Here is a 23,962-nt window from a genome sequence, read left to right on the forward strand (position 1 = left end):
TTAACTTCCAGAGGTCCGGCAATGCCAGCTAGAGTCACCATTTCCATTGACCCCTTGCTACACTCGCCGTTTCCACCTTCATGCTCCATGAAATCATTATCATATTCACCAAGATCCATTTCACTATAAAGAACTTCCTGCATTAGAAATAAGATTTTGATCAATACTGCCAAGAGAAGTTTAGATGGAAGAATCATTGTGACATAAATAGATTAGGATCGTTGAATCACAACAAATAGAGAAGGAAATATTATAGCAACATTGGGGGGACTGTCAACCAATTCAACTGCTTAGGGTATGGTGTGACTATTGNTAAAAAAAAAAAAAAAAAAAAAAGATTTGGGCCCAAAAAGCCCATTGATTACTCTATTTATGGTGAACTGGGTTTGCATTGCAAGCAAAAGTAATGACAGCATAAGCATGTCAGCAGCCTCGTTATTCTTCAAAGCTTGGGAGAGTTGAATTCACAGGTTATTACAACAACAAAACCAGGGAGCATACCTCTCTGTATTCTTCTTCTACAAGCTTTCTTTCTTTGTTTCTTTCATGCAATTTTTTTAAAGGTAATCATCTCCCTTGCATACAGGCCACATCTCCAACAAAAAACTCTCATGCATGCACTCATCATATTTCCAGGAGCTTTGCACGTTTCCTCTTCAGGTGACTGAAAACAAGGCTCTCTAAATAGCTGCCAACTTTATAGTCCAAAATTGGACCTCTAAATGTGAGCTTCGACTTGCCGGTTTCTTCTCTCCTCTATGGGTGATATTGGACTTCATTGGGTAGGCAATGTAAGACTTTCTAGACAAGGGTGTTACCAAACGAATTCAACTACCAAATCATTCCTGTTTGGGTTTGAGTTGGAAGCTGGATACCGATCTCATGATGTCAGTTGAAAGGGTAGATACTACTCGCTTATATCATCATCTAGAAAATTGAGATCAGCATCATCATCATCATCACTTGCTCTCCCAGGATTAACTTCCAGAGGTCCGGCAATGCCAGCTAGAGTCACCATTTCCATTGACCCCTTGCTACACTCGCCGTTTCCACCTTCATGCTCCATGAAATCATTATCATATTCACCAAGATCCATTTCACTATAAAGAACTTCCTGCATTAGAAATAAGATTTTGATCAATACTGCCAAGAGAAGTTTAGATGGAAGAATCATTGTGACATAAATAGATTAGGATCGTTGAATCACAACAAATAGAGAAGGAAATATTATAGCAACATTGGGGGGACTGTCAACCAATTCAACTGCTTAGGGTATGGTGTGACTATTGAGTACCTCATCTTCTTGAAGGACTTGTTTCTCTGACTCTACAGTCCAGTCATATAACAGACTTTCTTGCAGCACACTATCAAGGATAATTGGATCACTGGACATCTTCCTCCTCTGTCGTTCCCTAAGTCGCAGGTTATAATGGACATAGATAACATCATTCAATCTTTTCTGCGCCAAATAGTTATGCCTTTGACTGTGCACTTGATCATAAATACTCCAGTTATGCTCACACCCAAAAGATGAGCAAGTTTGACTAAGTATTCGTACAGCTATACGCTGCAGCTCTAAACAATTTATCCCATGCTGTTGCCACCATGCAGCTACAGGAAATTATTTGTCAGAACAACTTCAAATTTCATTCAAAATCAGAAGAAAAGGATAATTTTCATATATTCACTCCACATATGGAAGTGCATAAACAATTTTCAAAAGATTATTCATAGTATTACCTGGATTAAGTTCCATTCTGGTACTAATTGCCAAATCCGTGCCAAAATCAGCTTTAGCAGAGTTAAAATCAGATATCTGAATATAAGATTGAGATATTTTTAGTAGCAAGCAAAAGAAGGCAGAAGAGTCAAGATCAGTCATCTGCAACAAAGATAAGCTAGAAACAGAAACTCTCACCTGCATGGATGCAGAAATTCTTCGGTGGTTGTCTGGTTCCAGTTGAACAATGCAAGCATTCAGTCCACGTATAACCTCTGGATGCTACAATTATGCACACATGTTTGAAAATAGATATAACTGCAGTTAAACCATTTTGAATTAAATTTAACTTTAAAGAAAACATCCTCTCCTACCGGAATAAAATCAGGGCGATACCGGTATGAAGGATTCAAAAAGTAAGCACCCAGGTAGAGAGGGTGGTGAGATAATAAATTCCAGTGACTGTCTATCACATCCCAAAAGAGTTGGTATTTACGCATGTCATCATTGTGATTAGCTTTGATTTCAAGTTTTGCTCGGTACATGTCATTGTAGATAAAGGGTATTGTATGGCTATCATTGCTATTGATATTGTGAAGCACTTCCAAGATAGGGTCAACTGATTTCCTCACATACTGCATCTTCCTCCAAAATGCTGCATTCAGAACAATTTTTTCAACCTCTTTACCCTCATCTGATTTCGAATACCTAGATGAAAGCCATTTGTTTGATTGAAACATTTTCTTAATACAATTCCTCTGATCCAGCAAACTCTGGACAGTAGTAAAACTTGAAGAAAATTGGGTGAAAGAGGGTTTCAGAAGTTCCTGTCCCGCTGTAAATTCCTTTTTCATAAGATTTAACAACCAGAACCGGTTGTAAATGAATTTTGTGATCTTCTGTCCTTTTTCCATGCATTCACCAACCCATTTTATCTTCAAAAAGTCTTCAAGCATTCTATCAATACAATATGAAGCACAAGGAGTCCAAAACAAATTACTTCTTTTTTCTTCAAGCATCTTCCCTGCAGCTTGATAGCTTGGTGTATTCTGAGTGATCACCTGCATGGACAAGTTATTATTGTTTTTTTTTTTTTAACAATGTGTGTTGGGGGTGAAGGTGTATGGTGCAGAGTTAGCTTATAATAAGAATAAAGATAACTAAACAAAAGGTAAATAGATTTCAATTATATGGTAAGTTACCTGCACAACATTTTCCTCACCCATATCTTCCACCACTCCATCAAGAAGCTTAAATAGATATGTTGAATCCTCAACAACATCAGTGGTATCAACAGAACAAACGAAGTACATCCCGCGAGGACAAGAAACCAAAATATTGATTAATGTCCTATCCTGTGTATCTTGCCAACTATCAGCCAAAATAGAGCAACCTGTGACTGCCCAGGAAGATTTATACTCAGCAAGATGATTCTTAATTGTCAAAATTTCATCCTGTAGAAACCTTCCAGATAGCACTTGGCTTGAAGGACCTACCAAATCCTGTCCATACTGACCAACCAACTCCAGCATTTTATGGAAATAGGGAGAGTTTGCTGCATGAGGAGGAACTCCAGCATGATAGAAGAACTTACAAATTGCAGACATGACCTCCTTGCGGGATTTTTTGTTAGAACCTGTTTTTACTTTTTTTCCAGGTGCTTGAATTGGTGTCTTTGGTGTCCTTGCCCCAAATGTGTCAAACTTTGATCTTTTCAGTAATGGTTCAGACACACTACTACAAGACGTCCCTTTAAAAAGCCTCCCCGAGTCTCTGTTGATTCTTTTATCTCCAATTAAAAGCTTCTCATTGCTCATGTGATGTACTGCCTCTTCTTCATGGTCTTCATCTTCATCTTCATCTTCATTATCTGAGTTAATATAGAAGGCTGATAACTCTTTAGTATGAGGTCGCCTATGCCTTCTTCCTGTGCGGTGCCATTTCATATTTTCTTTTATCCTAAGATATACTTCTTCAGGTGCATTTTTACAAGGTGCAACTTCCCCTGGGATTCTTGCTAGATGTTGTTTGAAACGGTTTATACCACCACTGACTATTTTTTCGCAATAATTGCATTTTACCTTCTTTTTCCTCTCATCCTGAGGAACACCGTGTTCCCACCCAGGATCAACGTATCCTAGTGACCTCAGAGGAGTCAAATTTATAACCAAACCCTTGTCATTAGCCAATTGCTTTCCTTTATTCTTGTATCCTATCTGATCCTCGTCTTCTGCATCATCACTAACATGGAAATTCAAATATGTTTGTTCATCATATTCAACACGTCTAAGTTTCTTACTGAAACGACACCCTTCTAGATTTTCTCTCATCTTGAAGCGGACCTCCTCTGGAGCCTTGTCACAATAGGTGACTTCACCAGAGAGCCGAGCTAAATGTTGCTTCAATCTATATATCCCACCACTGACTACCTTCCCACAGTAATTACATCTGACTTTCTTTTTCTTGTCATCTTGAGCAACACCATGCTCCCAACCAGGATCAACATATCCAGATGAGCGAAGTGATGTCATCTCTCCAACCATTTAGAGGCCCAACCAGGCTGTATTGCTGAATTTTGTGCTCCCTAAAAGGAAACAAGAAAAAGATGTGTGAAAATTTTGTACTATCCGCTATAAGCAATCACATCCAACCACCAGAAGAAATTTTTGTTGCTTTTCAGATTTAAAGGAGGAGAATATTTCATCACAAATGGATAAAAAATAAAAACTCAACATTGCCAAGATTTCACAACAAAGATTCTTCATTTCACTGCAATGATGGTATTCTCTATCATCCACTTCACAGTTTGTGTTTGTAAAAGTTCATAAATGTTTCTAAAGCTGAGTGCTTTAGAGATGAGGTAGAATCGATTCCCCTTTCTTTGCAAAACCAACATAAGGTGGAGTTACAGGCATCAAGGCAGCAGTGCTCCCGCCGTATTCATAGGATAAGTAAATAAGAGGCAACGAAATCAATATATCTCAATGATTGAGGATGTAATGGTCCACAAAGGGTATGGCAACTGAATCCCGAAGCTTCACAAAGAAACCGATTGCAAATTACAAAGTTTCCTCTTATCTCTTAACTTTCAAGCAGACCAACCTCAAAAAATGAAAGCATTGCACTGTTAAGCTTAAGCAGAATAGCAAAAATTTGATAAACAAGCAGCAAGTCAAATAAACCATATAACTAATAAATACAGTATTCTATCTAAACTGGAATCTAAAAATATTTTCAGTTATGTAAGTAGGGGGGCACGTAGCATCACCATTGAACAACCTTATATATTGTATAAAAGTAGATCAGTTGCAGTTATATTTAAATAATTCAAGTAGTAGTTAGATATATGCGCGTTCATATATACAGATAGACACATACATTCTTCGAGTACGGACCAACCACAATTTTTCAAAACATTTCATTCTGAAGTAACAATAATTCGAGTTAGGGTTCCCAAAATGCAGAAAAATTGAGCAAACAAAATCCACATGAATCCGATACGCCGCGAGCGATTTACAAATTTACCGCAAAAATAGAGCAGCTCCGAGCTTGCATTTCCCAGCTCCGAGAATGGGAGTGGGAGCAAAGAGCCAGCCGGTGCTCAGAGCCTCAGAATCGCTCTGGAAATAAGCGGAGGGGAGGATGAAGAACTGATAAGAGATATAGAGACGGCGTTGTCTGTGTGTTTCGGGTGAATGAGAGGTGCCGGGCTATGGCGGAGGCGGGTGACGGTGGTGGTCCGTCGCGTTTACGGGTCGGGTTGCGGTTCAGCTTCGAAGCGGGTAGAGAGAGAGAGAGAGTTGGCGCTGTATGCATATATGTGGGTTAAAATTAAAAGAGCAACAACCACTCGGAAGTGACGCACGCGCCGTCAAGCACGGTAAATTGTACCAGTGCCGCGAGTGATGTAGCAGCATTACACTAACGCGGTGAAATTTATGGAAAGTATATTACAAGAGCATCATCTGCAATATGTTCGAATTTTTTAAATCAAATTCTTGTTACGTTGGGTCTATCTCCTCGTGTCAATATTCAAACAAATTTAACTTGTAATCCTTAATTATGACATTGTTATATTTTATTTTTTGAGACATGACATTATTATATTTAATTTTACTATTTTAATTTTATTTTATTATTTTTTATTTGCTTATTATAATTAGTCTTCAGTTTAAATTTTTTCATTCGAAAAGTTTGGCAAAAACTTGTGTGAGACCATCTCACCATGAGACGGGTCTGGTCGGGTCAATATACAAATGTAACACTTATATGCATAAATGTCATACTTATATGCTCAAATGTAATACTAATTGGAAATAAAAAATTTGTTATTTATAAGGGTAAATGTTATGCTTTTAAGGCAAAATACACTACTTTTACATTTCGATTTAAAAGTATTACATTTTTTCTCAAAAGTATTATATTTGCCCTTATAAGTAAGGTGCATTTGTCAACATTACTTATTATGAAAAATGTATTACTTTTTATATTATAAGTAACAAAAAAATTATTCTTATTCGTTTTTAGTATTATATTTGAGCATATAAGTATGACATTTGCACATATAAGTATGACATTTGCATTGTGCGTTGACCCGACCCGACCCGAGGATCCGTGAAACGGTCTCACACAAGTGTGACCCCAAGAGTTTAATAAATAAAACTAACGTGTAAATATTAAATTAAAAAATTTTACATGTCAATAAAGGAATTACATCTATATCTACGATATTAATAAGATCTAATAAAATTAGGACTCTAATAGAAAGAAAAAAAATGTTAGTGGAAAAATTATTACTTAAATAAAAGGTTCATATTATTTTGATTTTAATAATTTTTTTATAATTTTATAAAAAGAGTCTAGGCTCGAGTGTTTTTCGGGACACCGAATGCCACTAGATCATAAGGTCTTTGGCACATAATGACATTTAACCTTCGAATAATTGTCAAAATAAGCAAAACAATCATGGAGGTTGGAGAATATATACTCTTTTCAATAACATTAAGAGCACAAAAGCTTAAATCCATCATTCGATCTGCAACCAAGGAAAAACAAATTAAAATTCTTCATTCCAAGAAACATGAAATCTCATCCTCTACATGCACAAGACCTTTCATATTTGAGATATGAAGTTTATAATTAGAAAGTCCATTTATCTCAAACTTTTTCCAAACATCTCTTTCAAATGAATAAATTGAAACCAAAGGAGACATCGTCTCACTTTGAAACAAGAACACAATCTCCCCCATACAATTTGAAGCAAATCCCCGGGAAGTAGCTTATTCGATCACCTCACTCTCCTCCAATGAAAGAAGGATCGATTGCTTCTCCCACTCCTCCTTCATTGATCTCTCCCACGTCCATATCTCTATTTTGCTCTCCGGGTCATCGTCTTCTCTTGTAGCACGAATGTTAAAGTAAATGAAAGACAGGCAACCATTCAATTTCTTCCATGGCTCCCACCTCCAATCCCGGAACCAATGATATCCAGGTGGAAACGGTATTAACTTGATAAAACTTTCTGTGGCAACATCCATTGCAGCTATCTTTGGTAATAACAATTCATTATTATGGGATGACCAAGGAATATTAGGTATGAAATAGATAATCTGATGGCATCATAGGTATATCCATTGGAGCATTTAATCTCCCTCCATGACTCATCCACATCCACATCCACAGTTAAAACAGAATGCGGATTCAAACTCGTCGACATGAAAACCTTGTACCTTTCCGAAACCGAGTCAAACCCCACGGCCTCAATAGAGAAGATACTATTCAGGTCGGACGGCAGAGAAATACGCCGACCTGTACTAAGATCGAAGAGAGCTTGGCCTCCCCATAGTTTGTCGTTGAGCAGAACCATCTTTCCCTCGGCGGAACTCGTGTAGTCCGGCCATCTTAAACCTCGTACATCTAAAAGTTGGGAACTATCTGCTTGGAGCCATCCATGGCTTTCTTCATTGTAACTCAAGGAGTTTAAACTTAATACAGAAAGTGCACTGGATGGGAGTACGACAACGATTCTGAAGGCGAATCGTGGCTCCGGTATGTAAGAATACAAGAATTTACAACTGGATCTGAATCGTACTGCAGATTTTGCAGGCAGACCGGTGAGAATTTTGACAAGTATCTCTCGCGGAAGACAAGTTATAGAAGTTGATGAAGCTGAAGCGTTCTTCCGTCTTTGATCGTCCATCTGCAAATTCAATCAAGAATGGTAGTTGCAATTTTGGGTTATTAAATTTGATGTTTATATAGAGTACGATAGGTGTAATACAGTACTTGATATCGAGTAAAACACAAAATTATGGTATGATTGGGTCCTATTATATATCTACTAGTATTTTCGCCCGTGCGTTGCACGGAATGAATTTGTTATAATATTTTAAGAATATTTGGATCGATATACAATTATATAAATTATAACATCGAATATTATATAGCGCAATTGATGAAATTTGTTGGATTGATTATGTTTTTTGATGTTTTCTTTGCTTGAATTAGAGCAAATAATTGTCCAATTACCCGTGTGATTCACGGATAAATTTTTTTTTATTTATTTAGATAATAAAATTAAAGATAAAATATTTTAAAAAACCTAATATTGAACATGTACATTTATTTGATTATAAGATTAGTGCAAAAGTATCACTCAATTAATTGAATAATATATGACTTGTTTGTTTACAATTATCTTAAAAAGATCGATATTTAATACTCCGTATAACTTAAGTAATTATATTATTACAAAAATAAATATGGAAATGAGAAATACTTTAACTTTAATTATTACGGAATATAAAAATAAATTGAACCATCAATATTTAACTTAATTACCATAATAATTCTTGTATGTAATGGTCGGTTGACAGTCTAGGGATGATTCTTGGGATTTGATCTTTTGCTGTTGTTCTCTTTCTTCTTCTGGGGGAGATATGGTGGCACACCACAGATTCATGATGCTGAAGTTTTGTTTGGTTCTCCTCAGTGTCTTCTCAGTCCAAGAATCTGCAGCAGGTTATATTATGTGTTTTATATGCTGCTGTTTACTTGTAATTTCCTTGAATATTGCATAAAATCCCAGCTTTTTCTGATTTCTTAGCTTGAATTTCTCAGTTTTTTGAGTAATTGGGAATATGGGATCTTGAATTTGAAGACTTTTTCATTATATTACATGATAATGGATTTACATCGCAAAAGGCATTTGAGATAAGTCTATGATACACAAAAAAAAGTGTTCTATTATTATTGTTGTTATTTTGGACTAAAGAATGTAGTAAATACTTTGTTTTTTTCTGCATTATTTAGCATATTCATTCTCTCAAAATAATCTTAATATGACGGAAAATTGGATAATAGCTTCATATTTTATTACTTGGAAAATAGTTAAGTTTGACCATAATTCTAATTTTTCAATGGAAAATGAGAACCTATAAATTTTTTGAATACTGGTGATGGACAATGAAAAACATTTTTTTTTTTTGTAAATAAATAGGCATATAGTTTTTTTTTTAAATGCATGTTACAAAAAGCTTATTCAAAATAACACATTTGAAAATTTATTAAGGGCCATTTAAAACATAGAATGCCTGTCAATAAATGATTTAATTAGGTTGTCAAATTCACATTACTCTAAGAACTTGCAGTAATTTTTCATCATGCTAATCTGGCTTATCTGTCACTTTGCTGCAAATCCAAATTGTTATTCAGTCATATCAGTAGTTTGGCAGCCTTGTTATTGCTCTCTGAACTATGAAAGTCGTATAGAACTAAGCCAAGGTGTGGACATGATTAATGCTGAGAGAAAATGATTTTTCCTCTTAACATAATAATTTGCTCAAGTTCTAGAATCAGAAGATAATTTAACCATTTCTTTATGTTCATTTTGAGTAATTTGGATTTCAGCTCCTTGAGGATCTGTGGAAGTAGTCTCAATGAGTCTATGGGTGAAATTTATTCTTCTATAAAAAAACATTTTAATACTTTGAATCAATTACAATTGTAAGTAATGTGTACTTGTTTAGAAAATATAAACAGTACTACATGCTCTTGATAAGCAACTGGAATTACCTTCATCTTCCCCAACTATTCACAGAATCACACCTGAAATTTTATTTTAGCAGAAATTATGTTTTGTATACCTTGATAAGCACGAGATTCGATTCATATTCATTTCCCCCAACTATTCAGACCTCAAATATTATGATCTGCAAAATTTTCTTCCTTTATTTACCTAGAAAAATTTTGTATATGATTCAACTCCTTTTCCCCTTTACCTGACACTTGAGTTGAGTCTGGATTTGTACATGCATAGATTTTTCCCCACATTTCATTTCAGCTCCTTTTTCCCTGTGTTTTTTCTTTTCTTTCCTTTCCCTGCGTTTTAACCCCCTCATTGGCAGTAGTGAAATTTTAGCTGTTTTAACCTTATAATGAAACTTTAAAATAGAAAATGATACCACATCACACAAAATTACATTCTCATAGCCTGCAAAATACGTAGTATAAAATACCACTGACTTTTGTCTTAATTTCTCAAGTTCAGATTGAACATCTTTTAGGGCTTTTGATGATTTAACAATTGGAACTGTTGAATGATACAATACAACCGAAGCTACCAGAGAAGAGTAGAGGGGTACATGCGTCTTTTATATTGCCTTTAGTTGTAACCATCCGCTTCATCTTCCTTGTATATATTCTCCATTGTTTAGTTCTGTACAACCATCTCTTCACTCTGTAATCTTCACTACTCATCAATACAATAGTTTCTATTTTTCATTTTCCATTGCTTTACTGCTAACAAATCCAACAAACTCCTGCAACAAACTTCAGGTTTTTACTCGGAATCTCCAAAGTTTTCATATATTCCTCATTTACGTACAGAAAAGCAATTTACAAATAGAAATAATATAGCAATTGGAAAAACATCATTGTAGATTTGAAAAGTGAATAATCCAGCAGAATGTAATAACATCCACTTTGACACATTAAATTCATTAGGAGGATGACATGGAAGGAATGAAGAAATAATTGAGTATTAAATACATGAAAGAAAGGCATCATATATGTATAACATCCACTTTGACACATTAAATGCATTGTGTTTTTTGTTTTAACTTTGGTTCGTGTTTCATGTTAATCACCTTGATTCTGCAATTATTTGGGTTCATGTCCTTTACCTCACACTACTGTAGGACAGTGATGTTGACATTTCAAGAGATACGCATACTGCTTTAGAACCATCTTCAAAGCATCACAGTAGGTGTTCCCCCATGCCTTCAGCTGAAAAGGTGTATGCTGACAAAAATGGTTCAAGAGGAAGAAACATGTCAGACATGGATGAAGTGACAGAAGTGTATGCCAATAGTTATCATACTCAGGGTATGCTTTCCATGCTATAGCAAATATTTATCATATGTTAATTGGTTGTACGTTCATTTTCCTTTTCTTTGTCATCTTGTTGGTCAGTAATTGCATTTCTTTTATGTGAATTTTCCTTTTTGTCAAAGCACAGGTGCTAATGTCCTGGCTATTTTATGCTTGGAGAGAAATGAGTAATCTTTCTAGAGAAATGAATAACGGGAGAAATAGAAAAATTGGAATACTTGTTTACTGCAGAAAATTATTTGAAAAGAGGTATAGGTACCTAGATTTTAAATATAATTAAATTATTAGAATAACAATTAGGAGAAATTTACCTAGAAGTCTTGGAATAAGCATGTTGATATTCCATGGCCAAATAAGAATGCATCAAGCGGAGCCTTATAGAGTTTTTTCTCATCTTGGGATAAGTTGGAGGGAGAGACGAAAACAGACTCCATTAGTGAACAATAAGGAGAAATAGCAGAGAATAAAAGAAAATAATGGATGGTAGCATTGTTCAGGATTATAAGAGTATTTATAGTGCAGATTAGGTGGCTGGTTATGGAGCATTATTATTTGAAGAAATAATGATGATTTTGTGGCAGATTATAGAGAAAGTTCGATGTACAATTGCAATTGCAGAATATGGCCAATTATGAATTTATTTATGGAGCGGTTTATTTGCAATTGCAGAATATGGCCAATTATGGATGGAAAATCTTCCTTAATGATTAATATTAAAATAAGGCTAAATTATCAGTAATTGATTCTATTCTATTTTTTATGCAAAATCTTCCTTAAAGATTTACGTGTAGACTAACATTTCCTTAAAGATTCATTTCCTTATATTCCTTTACTGATTCATATCCATTTTTCCATTTTTTAGAGTCTACGGCTTCAAGGGCTAACATTTCCTTCCATACTTTTCCATTTTTCCATATTTATATTAATTGTTTGAATTGTATTCCCATAGCTATTTCAACGTTTCTTACCAATTCCATAAATATTATATTCCCATAGCTATTTCAACATTTCTTGTATTAACATATTCTTACCAATTATAATTAATAGATATTATTTAATTTTTTATATAACATTTTCTTACCAATTAGACTTTATTAATTATTTTACTAATAAATTATGTAATTAATATTGCCAAAAGTTTGAGCGGGAAAATTTAGGAGGAGGATATTATTTTTATATATAGTATAGATTTCTTTATTCTTTTTTTTTTTTTGGAAATAAATATATTTCTTTCTTGATACACTTTGTGTTTTGGAAACTGATACACTTTGTTTATTAAAACAATAGTTAATTCTATTTTTGGTCTTAGATTTATAGGTGGCATCCCACTTTTAGTCCTCTTTTATTAAAATATCCACATTTAGTCATAGTATTATTGTGGCATGACCGTTTTTGGTCCTCCGTCAACAAAATTGTTGAAATGTCGTTAAATACAATGGGCATTTTGGTCTTCAATTACATATTTTTTCAAAAAAATAAACATAAAAATATAGCGGGGTCAACTTACTTTGTATAAAAATGATTGAAAAACCATTGTATTTAACGACATTTCAACAATTTTGTTGACGGAGAACCAAAAAAGGTCATGCCACAATAATACTATGACCAAATGTGGATGTTTTGATAAAAGAGGACTAAAAGTGGAATGCCACCTATAAATCTATGACAAAAAATGGAATTAACTCTTAAAACAATATAATATAATTTGGTAAGTTATTGACTTGAATTCTAGGTAATCACAAACTTTCAAGTTTGACTAAAACTGTCTTAGCGTTCTTTGTTTGAATAATGGCAACCTAAACTAATTTATAGGGTCATAATATGGAATTTAGTGCATACCTTTTATATTTCCTCCCAAAAAAGGTTGAAATGTTGAATCTCCAACTCAAAGACAAATTATGCTACGGACCTGAGTCAACTTTGTAAAGTGGACCCGTCTATGTTCACAATTTACAAACTCTATATTCACAATTTTAAATCTGAATATACAAAATTACATTACTCAATATTCACAATTTTGAACTTCACAATTATGTTATATAGATTGAGAAACTGTATTATACTATTGAATATAGAGTTCTAAAATTGTGAACATAAAGTTTTGTAATTGTGAATATATAGTTTTTTTTTTTTTTTGGAAAAGTGTATAGAGTTAAAAAATTATGAACATGGACCTAGATAAGGTGATCCCGAGTTCATACCATAATAACTGAACCCCAAGGCCGCCCCCAAGCCCCAGCCCGACAATTTACAAACTCTATGTTCACAATTTTAAATCTTAATATACAAAATTACATTACTCAATACTCACAATTTTGAACTCTATATTCACAATTGTGTTATACTATTGAATATAGAGTTTTAAAATTGTGAACATAGAATTCTGTAATTGTGAATATAAAGTTAAAAAATTATGAACATGGACCTAAGTTAGGTGATCCCGGGTTCATAGCATAATAACTGAACTCCAAGGCCGTGCCCCAAGCCCCGGCCCGACAATTTACAAACTCTATGTTCACAATTTTAAATCTAAATATACAAAATTACATTACTCAATACTCACAATTTGAACTCTATATTCACAATTATGTTATATAGATTCAGAAATTGTATTATACTATTGAATATAGAGCTCTAAAATTGTGAATATAGAGTTATAAAATTGTCAATTTGAGAATATCTAACGATTTTAAAGTAAGGAGGGAGGAAAAAAGCGTCGTGACATTTTTATAAATAACTCAAACTTTAAAGTGCAATCAATGAGACTATAGAGTTCAACTAAAAACACCATATAGTGCTCCAATAATATGTATAAGTGTAGTGAACATGTGCATTTTTCAGCTTTGCTTAGTTGCACTCTATATGATTGATAATTGTACTTTATAGTGTTATTAGTTGCATTTTAGAGTTTGAATTATTTACAAAAAATGTCACATCATTTTTCAACAAATATATTCGGTAGCTTTGCTTAATTGTGCTCTATAGTATTAAAAGTTGTTCTTTATTCTAAAGATTTTGCTAAATTATTTTTGGAGTAATTCCAACAAAGTTAGTTAGGTTGTTGGCTTTGTAACCAAATGTTACCAATAAGCCACCATAAAAGATATTACTTATAAAGTGATAGGTCCACAATTTTTGTTAAGTATTTTTGGAGTCAATGGAAGTCAAGGAGTAACTATGGTGGAGCAAAAAAGTGACAGTTGATAAAAGTAGAACAAAAGGCCATGGAGTTATATTTTGACTCTTGTAAAATAGTTGCTTACCAGTCCATTTTGACTTGATTAAATAACCAGTATGTTTGGTTAATTAGCTTTTTGTAATAACTTATTGCTCCAAAAAGTTACGGAGTAAAATTTAAAAATTCAACTATCTTTTTAAGAAAGCCATCTTGTATATAATAAGTTATAAGTTAATTTAACAAACATCTTTAATTATAAACTAATTTAACAAATATCTTTTAATTAATAATACGGAGTATCAACTAATGAAATTCACTAACTCAATCAACTATCAACCATCAGCGAACCATTATTTACCAAATACCTCTTTTAAGAACAACTTTCACTATGAGATCACATATTGACATTATGGCCGGTCAAGTGAAGCAAAGCACAAGTGCATAAAGAAGCAAACATTACACCAACCTTTGAAAATGGAAGTGACACATGGAGGCCTTCACTTCCAAGAAAGGAATTCCCCCTCCCCGCCGCTATACATCTCCCTCCATCTTTACTCTTCCTTCCATTGTCTTCATTATGACTGCGCTCCTCCACCTTCCGCCTCTAACCACTGCTAACCGCCCATTTTAACTCCCCTCCTCACCTCATTACCCACAACAATGGCTGCCGCTAAGCTCTTCAGGATCTGCTTCATCCCCGCTTCGTTTCTCTTGTTCCTGCTCTTCATCCCCACCCAGCTCTCCCACTACCGCCCCAGCATCGCCATTCTCCGCCCCACCGCCTCCGTCTTCGTCCGCCCCAGCTCCGGCGAGTATCCTGTCACGTTTGCGTACTTGATCTCCGCTTCCAGAGGCGACGTGCCGAGGCTGCGCCGTCTGGTGCACGCGCTCTACCACCCCGGGAACTACTACCTGATCCACCTGGACGCCGACGCGCCGCCGTCGGAGCACCGGGAGCTGGCCGGGTTCGTCGCCGGAAACGCCGTGTTCGCCCAAATCGGGAACGTGTGGGTGGTGGAGAAACCTAGCTTGGTGACCTACAGAGGTCCGACGATGCTCGCCACCACTCTCCACGCCATGTCTCTGCTTCTGAGGACTGCGAAAAATTGGGACTGGTTCATCAATCTCAGCGCCTCTGATTATCCCCTTGTAACCCAAGATGGTATGGTGAGTGGCTCTCATCTACCACTACAAATTACTTTTATCATTCACTTATTTACACAAATTTTACTCAATTTATTCCCTCTCATTTCCTCAGATCTGATCCATTCCTTCTCCAATTTGCCAAGGGATCTGAACTTCATACAGCACACCAGCCACCTTGGTTGGAAACTGTAAGATTTTACATTATGCATAGTGCTCACCAATTGTTTGATAAAATTACTGTTAGATCAAGTAGTTGATTTGGTAACTACAGTGTTACAAGTTCAGCTATGGCCTGGTTTAGTTCTTTGCTGGTTGAAAATGCTTTATTTGTTATTTTGATCAGGAATAAGAGAGGGAAACCAATTATATTAGATCCAGGGTTGCACAGTGTCAATAAATCAGAGATCTGGTGGGCTATCAAGCAGAGAACTCTCCCAACTGCTTTCAAGCTCTACACAGGTTCCTCTCATATCCTTTCCTTTTCACAGTACTGTACTTTTAGTTTGGTAGTAGTAAATTTTTAGTTTTGTGACTTTTAGTACACAAGTATATTTTGCTTAGGTAGTTCAGTCCAATGGCCTAATAAAGAATTTCCCCATAAGGAATTGGAGAGTTGTATATTATAGTTAACTTGTTAGTTAAGATATCAACTTCATTTTGGAATTCTGAAAGGACAAAGTCATATAATGTTCGAAACTTCACTCAAACTTATTGTCCTGGTAGGTATAACATATCTAGAATTCTATTTAATTTTGGAATTGGAAAACAGGATATTATATTTAACTTGTTAGTTTTTTTTTTTTTTTTTTTGAGCATATTTAACTTGTTAGTTAAGATATCAATTTCATTTTGGAATTCTGAAAGGACAAAGTCATATAATGTTTGAAACTTCACTTGAACTTATTGTTATGGATAAATGTATCTAGAATTCTAAATGCAAAGTCTTAGAGTAGTGTTTATAAAGTCGAGAGTAGTGTTTATTATGAGCATGGCTCAGATAAATAACTTATGCGAGTATGGTTTAGATAAATAATAAATAACTTATGCTCGAGCTATATTATGAGCATGGCTTAGATAAATGACTTATGGGGGATGTAAAACATAATTTGGTTTGAATTGACGGCTGTGTGAGTTGAACCCACGCCCTTTCAGACCAGAGCCTAAATCTGGCACCTTAGACCACTCGACCAAACCATCAACTGTTTGGTATTTGCCTGGTTAATATAAAGTATCATGTGGATGGTTCAGGCATTTCACAAATTTACCGAGATTTGATTATCACTTAGCTAATAAGATATGGTATGGACTGTCAGTGTCAATCATGAGTGATAAATAGGCTCCATACTGTCTGGAATGGAGAAACCCGTGATAAATAGGCTGCATACTGTCTGGAATGGAGAAACCCGTGATAAATAGGCTGCATACTGTCTGGAATGGAGAAACCCTATAAATTTGACTCGCCGTAATCCGGTTTATCAGATAATGTGAACAATCAATCATGGAGTTTCATTAGACTGGGGGAAAAGCAAATCTGTGTCTAGGGAAGTACATGTGAAGTTGCAGGAATTTCATTTACTGTTACTTCTGTGTCATGTGTTTATAAGCTACGAACTACACCTGTATCAACCATATCCTATATAGTAAAAGGAAAAGACAGATCAACCATATCCTATCACCTACTTGTGGGGCAATTTTTTTGCATTTAATTATCACTTACCTAATATCACATTTATTATTCCTTATTAAACATCAGAGTAGGACGAATAATCTAATATAAAAACCCTGCCAAAACTTAGAGTGGGCAAGTTGAATGTTGTCCCATTGTTACAATTTCATACTTAATTGTTTGGTATGGGTTTGGTGCTATTATACAAAATGCCACATTCTGTATTTTTAAAACATGACAAATTTAGACACCTGTAGCCGGCTGAGTTGTAGAAAATCTCCTAACTATTTTGTTTTAATTAATATAAAAAGGTTGAGAGTATAAATTTCTGTATGCCTTCAAGATGTGAATTCCCCTTACACAAAATTAAGGATTAATTGATGACTAGTTCCATTTCCATATTCAGGTTCAGCTTGGACCGTTTTGTCAAGATCCTTTGCCGAGTACTGTGTTGTAGGCTGGGACAACTTGCCGAGGAGGCTTCTCCTCTACTACACCAATTTCGTGTCATCTCCCGAGGGCTATTTCCAAACTGTTGCATGCAATTCTGAGGACTACAAGAACACGACAGTGAATCACGACCTTCACTACATCACCTGGGACATCCCTCCAAAGCAACACCCCAGGTCCCTCGGACTAAAAGATTACAGAAGAATGATACAAAGCAACCGGCCATTTGCCAGGAAGTTCAAGAAAAATGATCCCGTCCTTAACAAAATAGACCGCGAACTTCTCAAGAGGCGCAACGGACAATTTTCTTTGGGGGGATGGTGTTCCAAGGGAGATAGCAAGCGCCAAACATGCTCGGCTTTGCAGATTGAGAAATACGGTGTTGTGCAGCATGGAACTGGTGCAAGAAGAATGAAAACTTTGCTAACTAAACTTGTTTCAGGTCAGAATTCTACCAAGCAGCGATGTAGATAATTTTCACAATAAATGACTGTATACGGAGTAGTTATTAGGATGATTACTTCCCCTTGATCAATTATTTATCTATGTTTGTACGGTTGTACCCAAACATTCTCGGAAATAAGGTTTATGAAGAAAAATAAAACTTGGTAGTTAAAGTAGATTTCATATTGGATTTCTCGTGACAAAAATAAGATTTTTTTTGTTTTTTTAGATACATAAGCCAAAGAACTTGTGGTGTAGTGGTATAGTTGTGACCCTCTCAAAAAAAAGATACATAAGTGAAATTTGATAGGTAATAATAATAATGATTTTAGATAAAGTTATGTGTTTATATTGAGAAAATTTCGGAAAACAAAAATTGTTTTTCCACATCCTTGTAACCTTGTTGGGTTGGATAAATAGAAAAACAAAAATTAATTTCAGATAAAAAAGTGGAAATAATGCTAAACAACACGTTTTCTTTTTTGGGGTTTTTTTTTTTCATAAAAAAAAAATTCCAAGAACTAAACGCACCTAATATGTTTTAAAAAAAACGCACCTAATATGTTTTTTTTCCCTAAATAAATAATATTAATACATTATTTTCATGAATAAAGAATATTGAGAAATGTAATTTAAATTATATAAAAAAAATTATTCAGAATACGGAGTATTAATTTATATTATTTGGTTAAGAAGAATATTAATTCAAAGAATAAAGCATATAAAGAGTGATATACCATTACAATATAATAATTATAATTAACGAATATGTATAATGATACCTTTGTCTTGCTATTTTGACATTTCTTCTCATAAATTTTGAAAAATAAAATACTAAATACCAAAAGAAAGGTGCGCAACTCATACTTTCATGAACTAGATAACATAAACTACTTTCATGAGCTAAATAACATAAACTACTTTTTTTCTCAAGTTCTTAGAGCATCTACATCATAGCATAATTCATGATTTTTGAAACAGTTGAAGTCTATATGGAGGATAGATAAGGAAGAGAGAGAAGGGGAGAGATCCATCTGTAAGAATTGAGTTTATATCAGAAAGTGAGATCCACATGCTTTATATCCATGCGCGAAAAACGCGCGTGACAGCCACTAAAGGCGCCCAGCGGGCGCGTGCAATGCACGTCTGACAGCTCCAATTTTTATTTCTTTTAAAAAAAACCAGCTTTGTTTTATTTTTTTTTTCATCCCCTCATTTTCTCTTTCCTAATCACACTTACAAAAAATCCTTAAAAATTCTAAAAACCATGAATAAACTCCATTAATAAGGATGTTCGAATTTCAATCTCAACTATATACACCATTAACCCTGAAAAGTTAATTTAACAATTGAACTCAATATATTTATCTCTTTGAATGATTCTTAAACATAGACATGTTGTTAGAAAATAATCATGTGGCTCAAATTAATCCATGAAGACTAATTCCACCCTCCACGTTGCATGGCAGCATGGTTTCTGCACGTTCTCCGAAATTCTTGGTGCTTCTTGCAATTGGCGCAATTCTAGCATTTCTTTGATGTATAAATAGATTAGCTACTTTGCTTTGTCTTTTGCTTATCCATTACATCAATACAATTGTAATTGGAATCATTCTTTCTTGTCTCTTTGTTCTCACGTTACTTATATATATAATATATATATATTCTCTTTCGTTACTCTTTTAATTAAGAGTTTAATATATATATATTTATTATATTGTCCCATTTAGAAATTCGTTTGTTATTATTATATTATTCCCTATTATTTAATTTTTATAATTCTCAATTTTCGATTATTCGCTTCCACATTATTCCGCTATATTCCTAACACATGTGTTCAAGATTGATCTAGTCATCAATAATTTTATGATTTAGTAACACAAAATAACTCCTCAATTAAAAAGTTATGAATTCAAACTTACTTAACATATATCTTTTTTATTAGGTCGAAAAAGTAGTTGAATAAACCATGTCTTACTAAAACAAATTTATCTTGCCGTGGCGGCTTACGTTAGCTCTTACGTGCTCCATGCCTCCATAGTCCATACCGATTGCTCCCAACTCCCAAGTACTAGACGAATTGAAACAAGCAGAGTTGTTTCTCTCAGCAATTTCAGAGTCTCGCCGCAGGTAGATCGGCTGTCTCATTACGAGTATCGCAAATATCATCATAGTTTATGAGACTCCAAGGAGCTTAAGGTTTGATTTGCCACTTATATTCTCTAAATTTCATCGCTAGATTTTTGTTTAGCATTGTCAATTGTGAGCTGAACTCCTAGCTTGATGTTTCTCGTCCGTTCCTTACCTCTAAGTATGTGTTTTTTTAATCATATTGTTGATCTGTTGTTTGATTGCTAGAATTCATGAAAAAACATTTGTAGCGGTTAAAATATCATTGAATATTATATGTTTTCTACCATCCGTGGCTTATTATATTATTGATCCGTTGTTTGATTCGCTAGGGTAGATGAACGAATTTCGAATAGTTTAAAATGGATTTCTTCTTCGATCCTGCTGTAGGGTGTTTATTAATTGAAATATATCCTCTTTCAAGAAGAAATAATGAAAGGGCCGGGCAGTTATGTGCCGCCTCCATACATTCCGTTGAGCCAGTCAGATAGAGAGCCCGAAAGCATTCCATCTGAGGAGAATGCCCCTTCGCAACGACAACAGGGAAATGATGGCGGGGAACAGTGGTCTTCTGGAATCTGCGCTTGTTTTGATGATCCGCAGAGCTGTACGCTACTTTCTGCCCTGAGATCTTGATTTATCAGAAGAAAAAAGTGAATAAAAGGTGCAATTTTAGTGATTAACTAGTATGACAGCAGTATTTTATTCTCTACTTGTGTAAGCTGGCTGGAGCAATTCAAGTTGGATAATCTTACAATGTCATCCTGTTGATCCACACTGATCATTGTTTTGGACTTATTATGGCTGAAGCCTAAAACATATCAGAAACCAACAATATGGTGCATGTGATTGCTATTATTTGGAGGTAGAATTGCTAAATATATGAAGAAATGTGCCAAGAGATTTCTAAAGCTCACTTCTAAAACCCATGGGAGTTCTGGAGTTGCACTGAGGGTGTGATTAGTTTTATTGGTTAAAGTAGCCTGATCACTTATGTAACCTCTGGAAATGAACACAATAAGAAACTAAATATGGGTTGAGTTTTTGCTTTTTTCTCATGATGAAGGCTTTTTTTAACTATTGCCATCTAACAATGTTACCTCTCTTGACCTTAAATCTGTAGAAGTTTTATGTGTTTCTCCTTCTTCAGAAATGGGATTTTTGTTGCTTCAGAGCTATTTTCAGTTTAAGAGAATATTTCATTCAAATGCATAATCCACTCCATAGAAATAGGATTTTGGTTTCCTTTTTGCTAGGCTATGCCACTATGGTGCCTATTGCCTAAAGGCTGGTATTGAGATCTTAGCTCATGTTTCCATTCAAAAAGGAAGTGTTTGTAGAAATTAGAACAAAGGAGTGTATAAAACTTCATCAGACTCCGTGTAGCTAGAAGCATTCCTTCTCTTTTCTGTTTTGTGCTTTTAGGTGATGTCTTGTGTAATAGTTAATGGTCAAAACTAATTTTGATGGCCTAGAAATTTTTAGTTGATTGCAAACTTTTGTGCTCAGGTATCATTGGTCTTCTTTGCCCTTGCTATCTTTTTGGGAAAAATGCGGAGTTCTTGGGCTCTGGAACCTTCGCAGGTTCATGCTTGACCCACTTCATTTTATGGAGTCTTGTGAATTCATTTTGCTGCATGCTAACCGATGGAATTCTTCTGGGTTTACCTGGATGCTTTGTTGCATGTTACGCTTGTGGCTATCGTAGAACATTGCGATCAAAGTACAATCTACAGGTATGTCATTTCCAGTGCATTTCCATATTTGCACAATGTGTTAAAATCTGGTCTGATGGTCTGATTGTATTGTTGAAAATTTTCTCTCCAACAGTGGTATGCTTTTTTGTTAATATGTTGATGGATGAAAATGTGGTTTATCATTGTCCTCGTTTCTTACTAGTTACTACTCCGTACATCATGAGCATCTTCATTTAATTTTATTTTTTTAAAAAAAAAAATTTAAATGCTTTGCTCTTTTTTTTTCCACCCTTTTTGAAATATTGCTCTAAACACTTTCAAAAGGTACCATTAGTAGGTGTATTAACCTGAGATTCTGATTATGGGCTTATTGCTCGAGTGTTGGGTATCTGTAGCATAGAATAAAGAATCATTTCTCTATAAGAGGCAATGCCAGTCCTTAAGAAATGTAAGTGTGGGCAAGTTTGAACCCAACTTACCCAAGTTTCTCTGTCTCAAGTTTTAAAGTCTGTAAAAGAACTCTTTGAAAAGGCTATCCTTTTCCTCCTTGAACTTATAATAATCTTGAAGCATCCCAAATGGACTTGCAATTCCACTCAAATCTCAGAAGCACTTGTCAACTTGTTTCTCTTTTCATTTTTGTGTCTCAAAGATCTTTTCACATCTTGATATTTGTAAATCATATGAGCCATATAGGTCATCCTTTGCAATTATTTGAAGAAGAGAGAATGCAATGCATATACCCTTCCTTTGTCTTGACATGGCAAAGATGTAGGTGCTTGGTAGGGGTATTCAAAGATTTTCCCACTGATTTAATTTGCTATTTTCTTGAATTCCTGTGCAGGAAGCACCATGCGGGGACTTCGTGACACATTTTTTCTGCCACCTGTGTGCGATGTGCCAGGAATACAGAGAGCTTCGTGAGAGGTCTGGAGACTCAAACTCCCCCGACCTAAACCAAACAGAGGTTAGAGCCCCTCAAATTCAAACAATGGAATTAGCTTCTGAAAACAAATGAGTAGATTCCAAATTTCTTGGTGTCTTTAGCCATTTGTCACCAAGACAGATTTTCTTTCCTCCTGTGTTTTTCATTGGTTTCTTTGTCACTCACTTGTACGTTGTTATTGGAGTTTCTGCAACTGTTACTATAGGCGTTTTATTCCAATTGATATAAAATGAATCTTGGCTCATATAGTCGTGTGAGTAGTCTTGAGTGAACATACTTCATAGGTTTTATGAACATTTACATTTACTTTACAAAGAAATAAGTGGTACAGCCGCCGTGCGGAACTAGCTTAGTCGATTCGATAGATTATGTCTTTGTTCTAGTGGCAGACTGGCAGTGATTCATATGCAAATTTACTTTTCTTCTTTTCTTTTTTAAATTAATGCTGAATGCTTCTGTTTAGTGTTTAAGGAGGCATTGGCAACAATTTGGGAACATGGTTTTAGTGAATAGTTTGATATAAAAAAAAAAGGTTTTAGTGAATAGTTAGAAGATAAAAGACGAAATAGAATAGAATCTTGCGGGGCCTCGGTGGCAACAAAAAGCCACCTTTCTCTAAAAGTTGATCCCACTCTATAATAAAAAGATGACATTTTTATTCAGATGCAGATCGGATCCTCCTTTCCCACTATCATTATTATATTGTCAAAATCATTAAAGTTCTATATGGATGAGAAATGTAGATTGTCTCAATTGTGGACGAAGCTTCACAGTGCATTATGGTTTCTGGTCCAATATATAGAATTTAACTTCATAAGGTATTTAATTTATGTTCATAATATACATACACATCAACACGATATAATGAATATGTATTATGTGCGTTATGAACATAAATTTTATGTATTATGTTAAGTGTTTATGCGTTTTCAGTTATATAATTCTGTGCATTATGAATATGAATTATGTAGTTTATGAAGTCAAATTTTGTATACTTGGTCCACGATATAAATTGTCATTTATAAGTATATATGAGATGACTTTATGGGGTTTTAGATATATTTTGCGAAATCGAAAAACGTGAATTATAAAACTTTTTTTTTATTAAAGACAGCGATTGATGGAGGGAGTACTTAACTTTAATAATTCTAGTGTTTTTTTTTTTGGAAGCATACTGAGAATTATAAAATAAGTT

At 34.7% G+C, this 23,962-nt stretch overlaps 3 protein-coding genes across 4 annotated transcripts; 2 read left to right on the top strand and 1 right to left on the bottom strand.

The window, feature by feature from the left end:
* Positions 1-369: 369 nt before the first annotated feature.
* LOC116029386 lies at positions 370-5,520 on the bottom strand. The gene is made up of 7 exons (XM_031271367.1): positions 5,246-5,520; positions 2,923-4,304; positions 2,095-2,781; positions 1,919-2,002; positions 1,741-1,816; positions 1,295-1,611; positions 370-1,114 (listed from the first exon to the last, which is right to left on the bottom strand). Exons 2-7 carry the CDS (start codon positions 4,261-4,263, stop codon positions 908-910), a joined length of 2,712 nt encoding a protein of 903 aa, XP_031127227.1. The 5' UTR covers positions 4,264-4,304; positions 5,246-5,520; the 3' UTR covers positions 370-907.
* A 9,248-nt stretch (positions 5,521-14,768) lies between these two features.
* Positions 14,769-18,177, top strand: LOC116030870 (beta-glucuronosyltransferase GlcAT14A). Its single transcript, XM_031273221.1, has 4 exons — positions 14,769-15,450; positions 15,547-15,622; positions 15,778-15,893; positions 17,507-18,177. The coding sequence occupies exons 1-4, from the start codon at positions 14,949-14,951 to the stop codon at positions 18,022-18,024; spliced, it is 1,212 nt and encodes a 403-aa protein (XP_031129081.1). The 5' UTR covers positions 14,769-14,948; the 3' UTR covers positions 18,025-18,177.
* A 1,802-nt stretch (positions 18,178-19,979) lies between these two features.
* On the top strand, positions 19,980-23,127 carry LOC116028546 (protein PLANT CADMIUM RESISTANCE 10). 2 transcript variants are annotated; one of them, XM_031270280.1, is made up of 4 exons: positions 19,980-20,193; positions 20,552-20,731; positions 21,634-21,860; positions 22,666-23,127. In XM_031270280.1, the coding sequence occupies exons 2-4, from the start codon at positions 20,557-20,559 to the stop codon at positions 22,837-22,839; spliced, it is 576 nt and encodes a 191-aa protein (XP_031126140.1). In that variant the 5' UTR covers positions 19,980-20,193; positions 20,552-20,556; the 3' UTR covers positions 22,840-23,127. The 2 variants fall into 2 exon arrangements, with proteins under 2 accessions (XP_031126140.1, XP_031126139.1); XM_031270279.1 differs by having other exon boundaries at positions 19,982-20,193; positions 20,515-20,731.
* Positions 23,128-23,962: the final 835 nt, after the last annotated feature.

Source organism: Ipomoea triloba, chromosome 9 (assembly GCF_003576645.1).
Source record: "Ipomoea triloba cultivar NCNSP0323 chromosome 9, ASM357664v1".
Lineage (NCBI taxonomy): Eukaryota > Viridiplantae > Streptophyta > Magnoliopsida > Solanales > Convolvulaceae > Ipomoea > Ipomoea triloba.

What these genes read in the sequence shown, in the direction of transcription:
- LOC116029386 (XM_031271367.1), bottom strand. Translation starts at nt 4,263, where the DNA reads ATGGTTGGAGAGATGACATCACTTCGCTCATCTGGATATGTTGATCCT. An exon ending in GTGAGGAAAATGTTGTGCAG is followed by an intron (nt 2,782 to 2,922) that starts GTAACTTACCAT and finishes TTGTCCATGCAG; the next exon opens with GTGATCACTCAGAATACACC. An exon ending in CAGAATGGAACTTAATCCAG is followed by an intron (nt 1,612 to 1,740) that starts GTAATACTATGA and finishes AATTTCCTGTAG; the next exon opens with CTGCATGGTGGCAACAGCAT.
- LOC116030870 (XM_031273221.1), top strand. Translation starts at nt 14,949, where the DNA reads ATGGCTGCCGCTAAGCTCTTCAGGATCTGCTTCATCCCCGCTTCGTTT. An exon ending in TCCCCTTGTAACCCAAGATG is followed by an intron (nt 15,451 to 15,546) that starts GTATGGTGAGTG and finishes TCATTTCCTCAG; the next exon opens with ATCTGATCCATTCCTTCTCC. An exon ending in AGCCACCTTGGTTGGAAACT is followed by an intron (nt 15,623 to 15,777) that starts GTAAGATTTTAC and finishes TATTTTGATCAG; the next exon opens with GAATAAGAGAGGGAAACCAA.
- LOC116028546 (XM_031270280.1), top strand. Translation starts at nt 20,557, where the DNA reads ATGAAAGGGCCGGGCAGTTATGTGCCGCCTCCATACATTCCGTTGAGC. An exon ending in TTTTGATGATCCGCAGAGCT is followed by an intron (nt 20,732 to 21,633) that starts GTACGCTACTTT and finishes TTTTGTGCTCAG; the next exon opens with GTATCATTGGTCTTCTTTGC. An exon ending in GATCAAAGTACAATCTACAG is followed by an intron (nt 21,861 to 22,665) that starts GTATGTCATTTC and finishes ATTCCTGTGCAG; the next exon opens with GAAGCACCATGCGGGGACTT.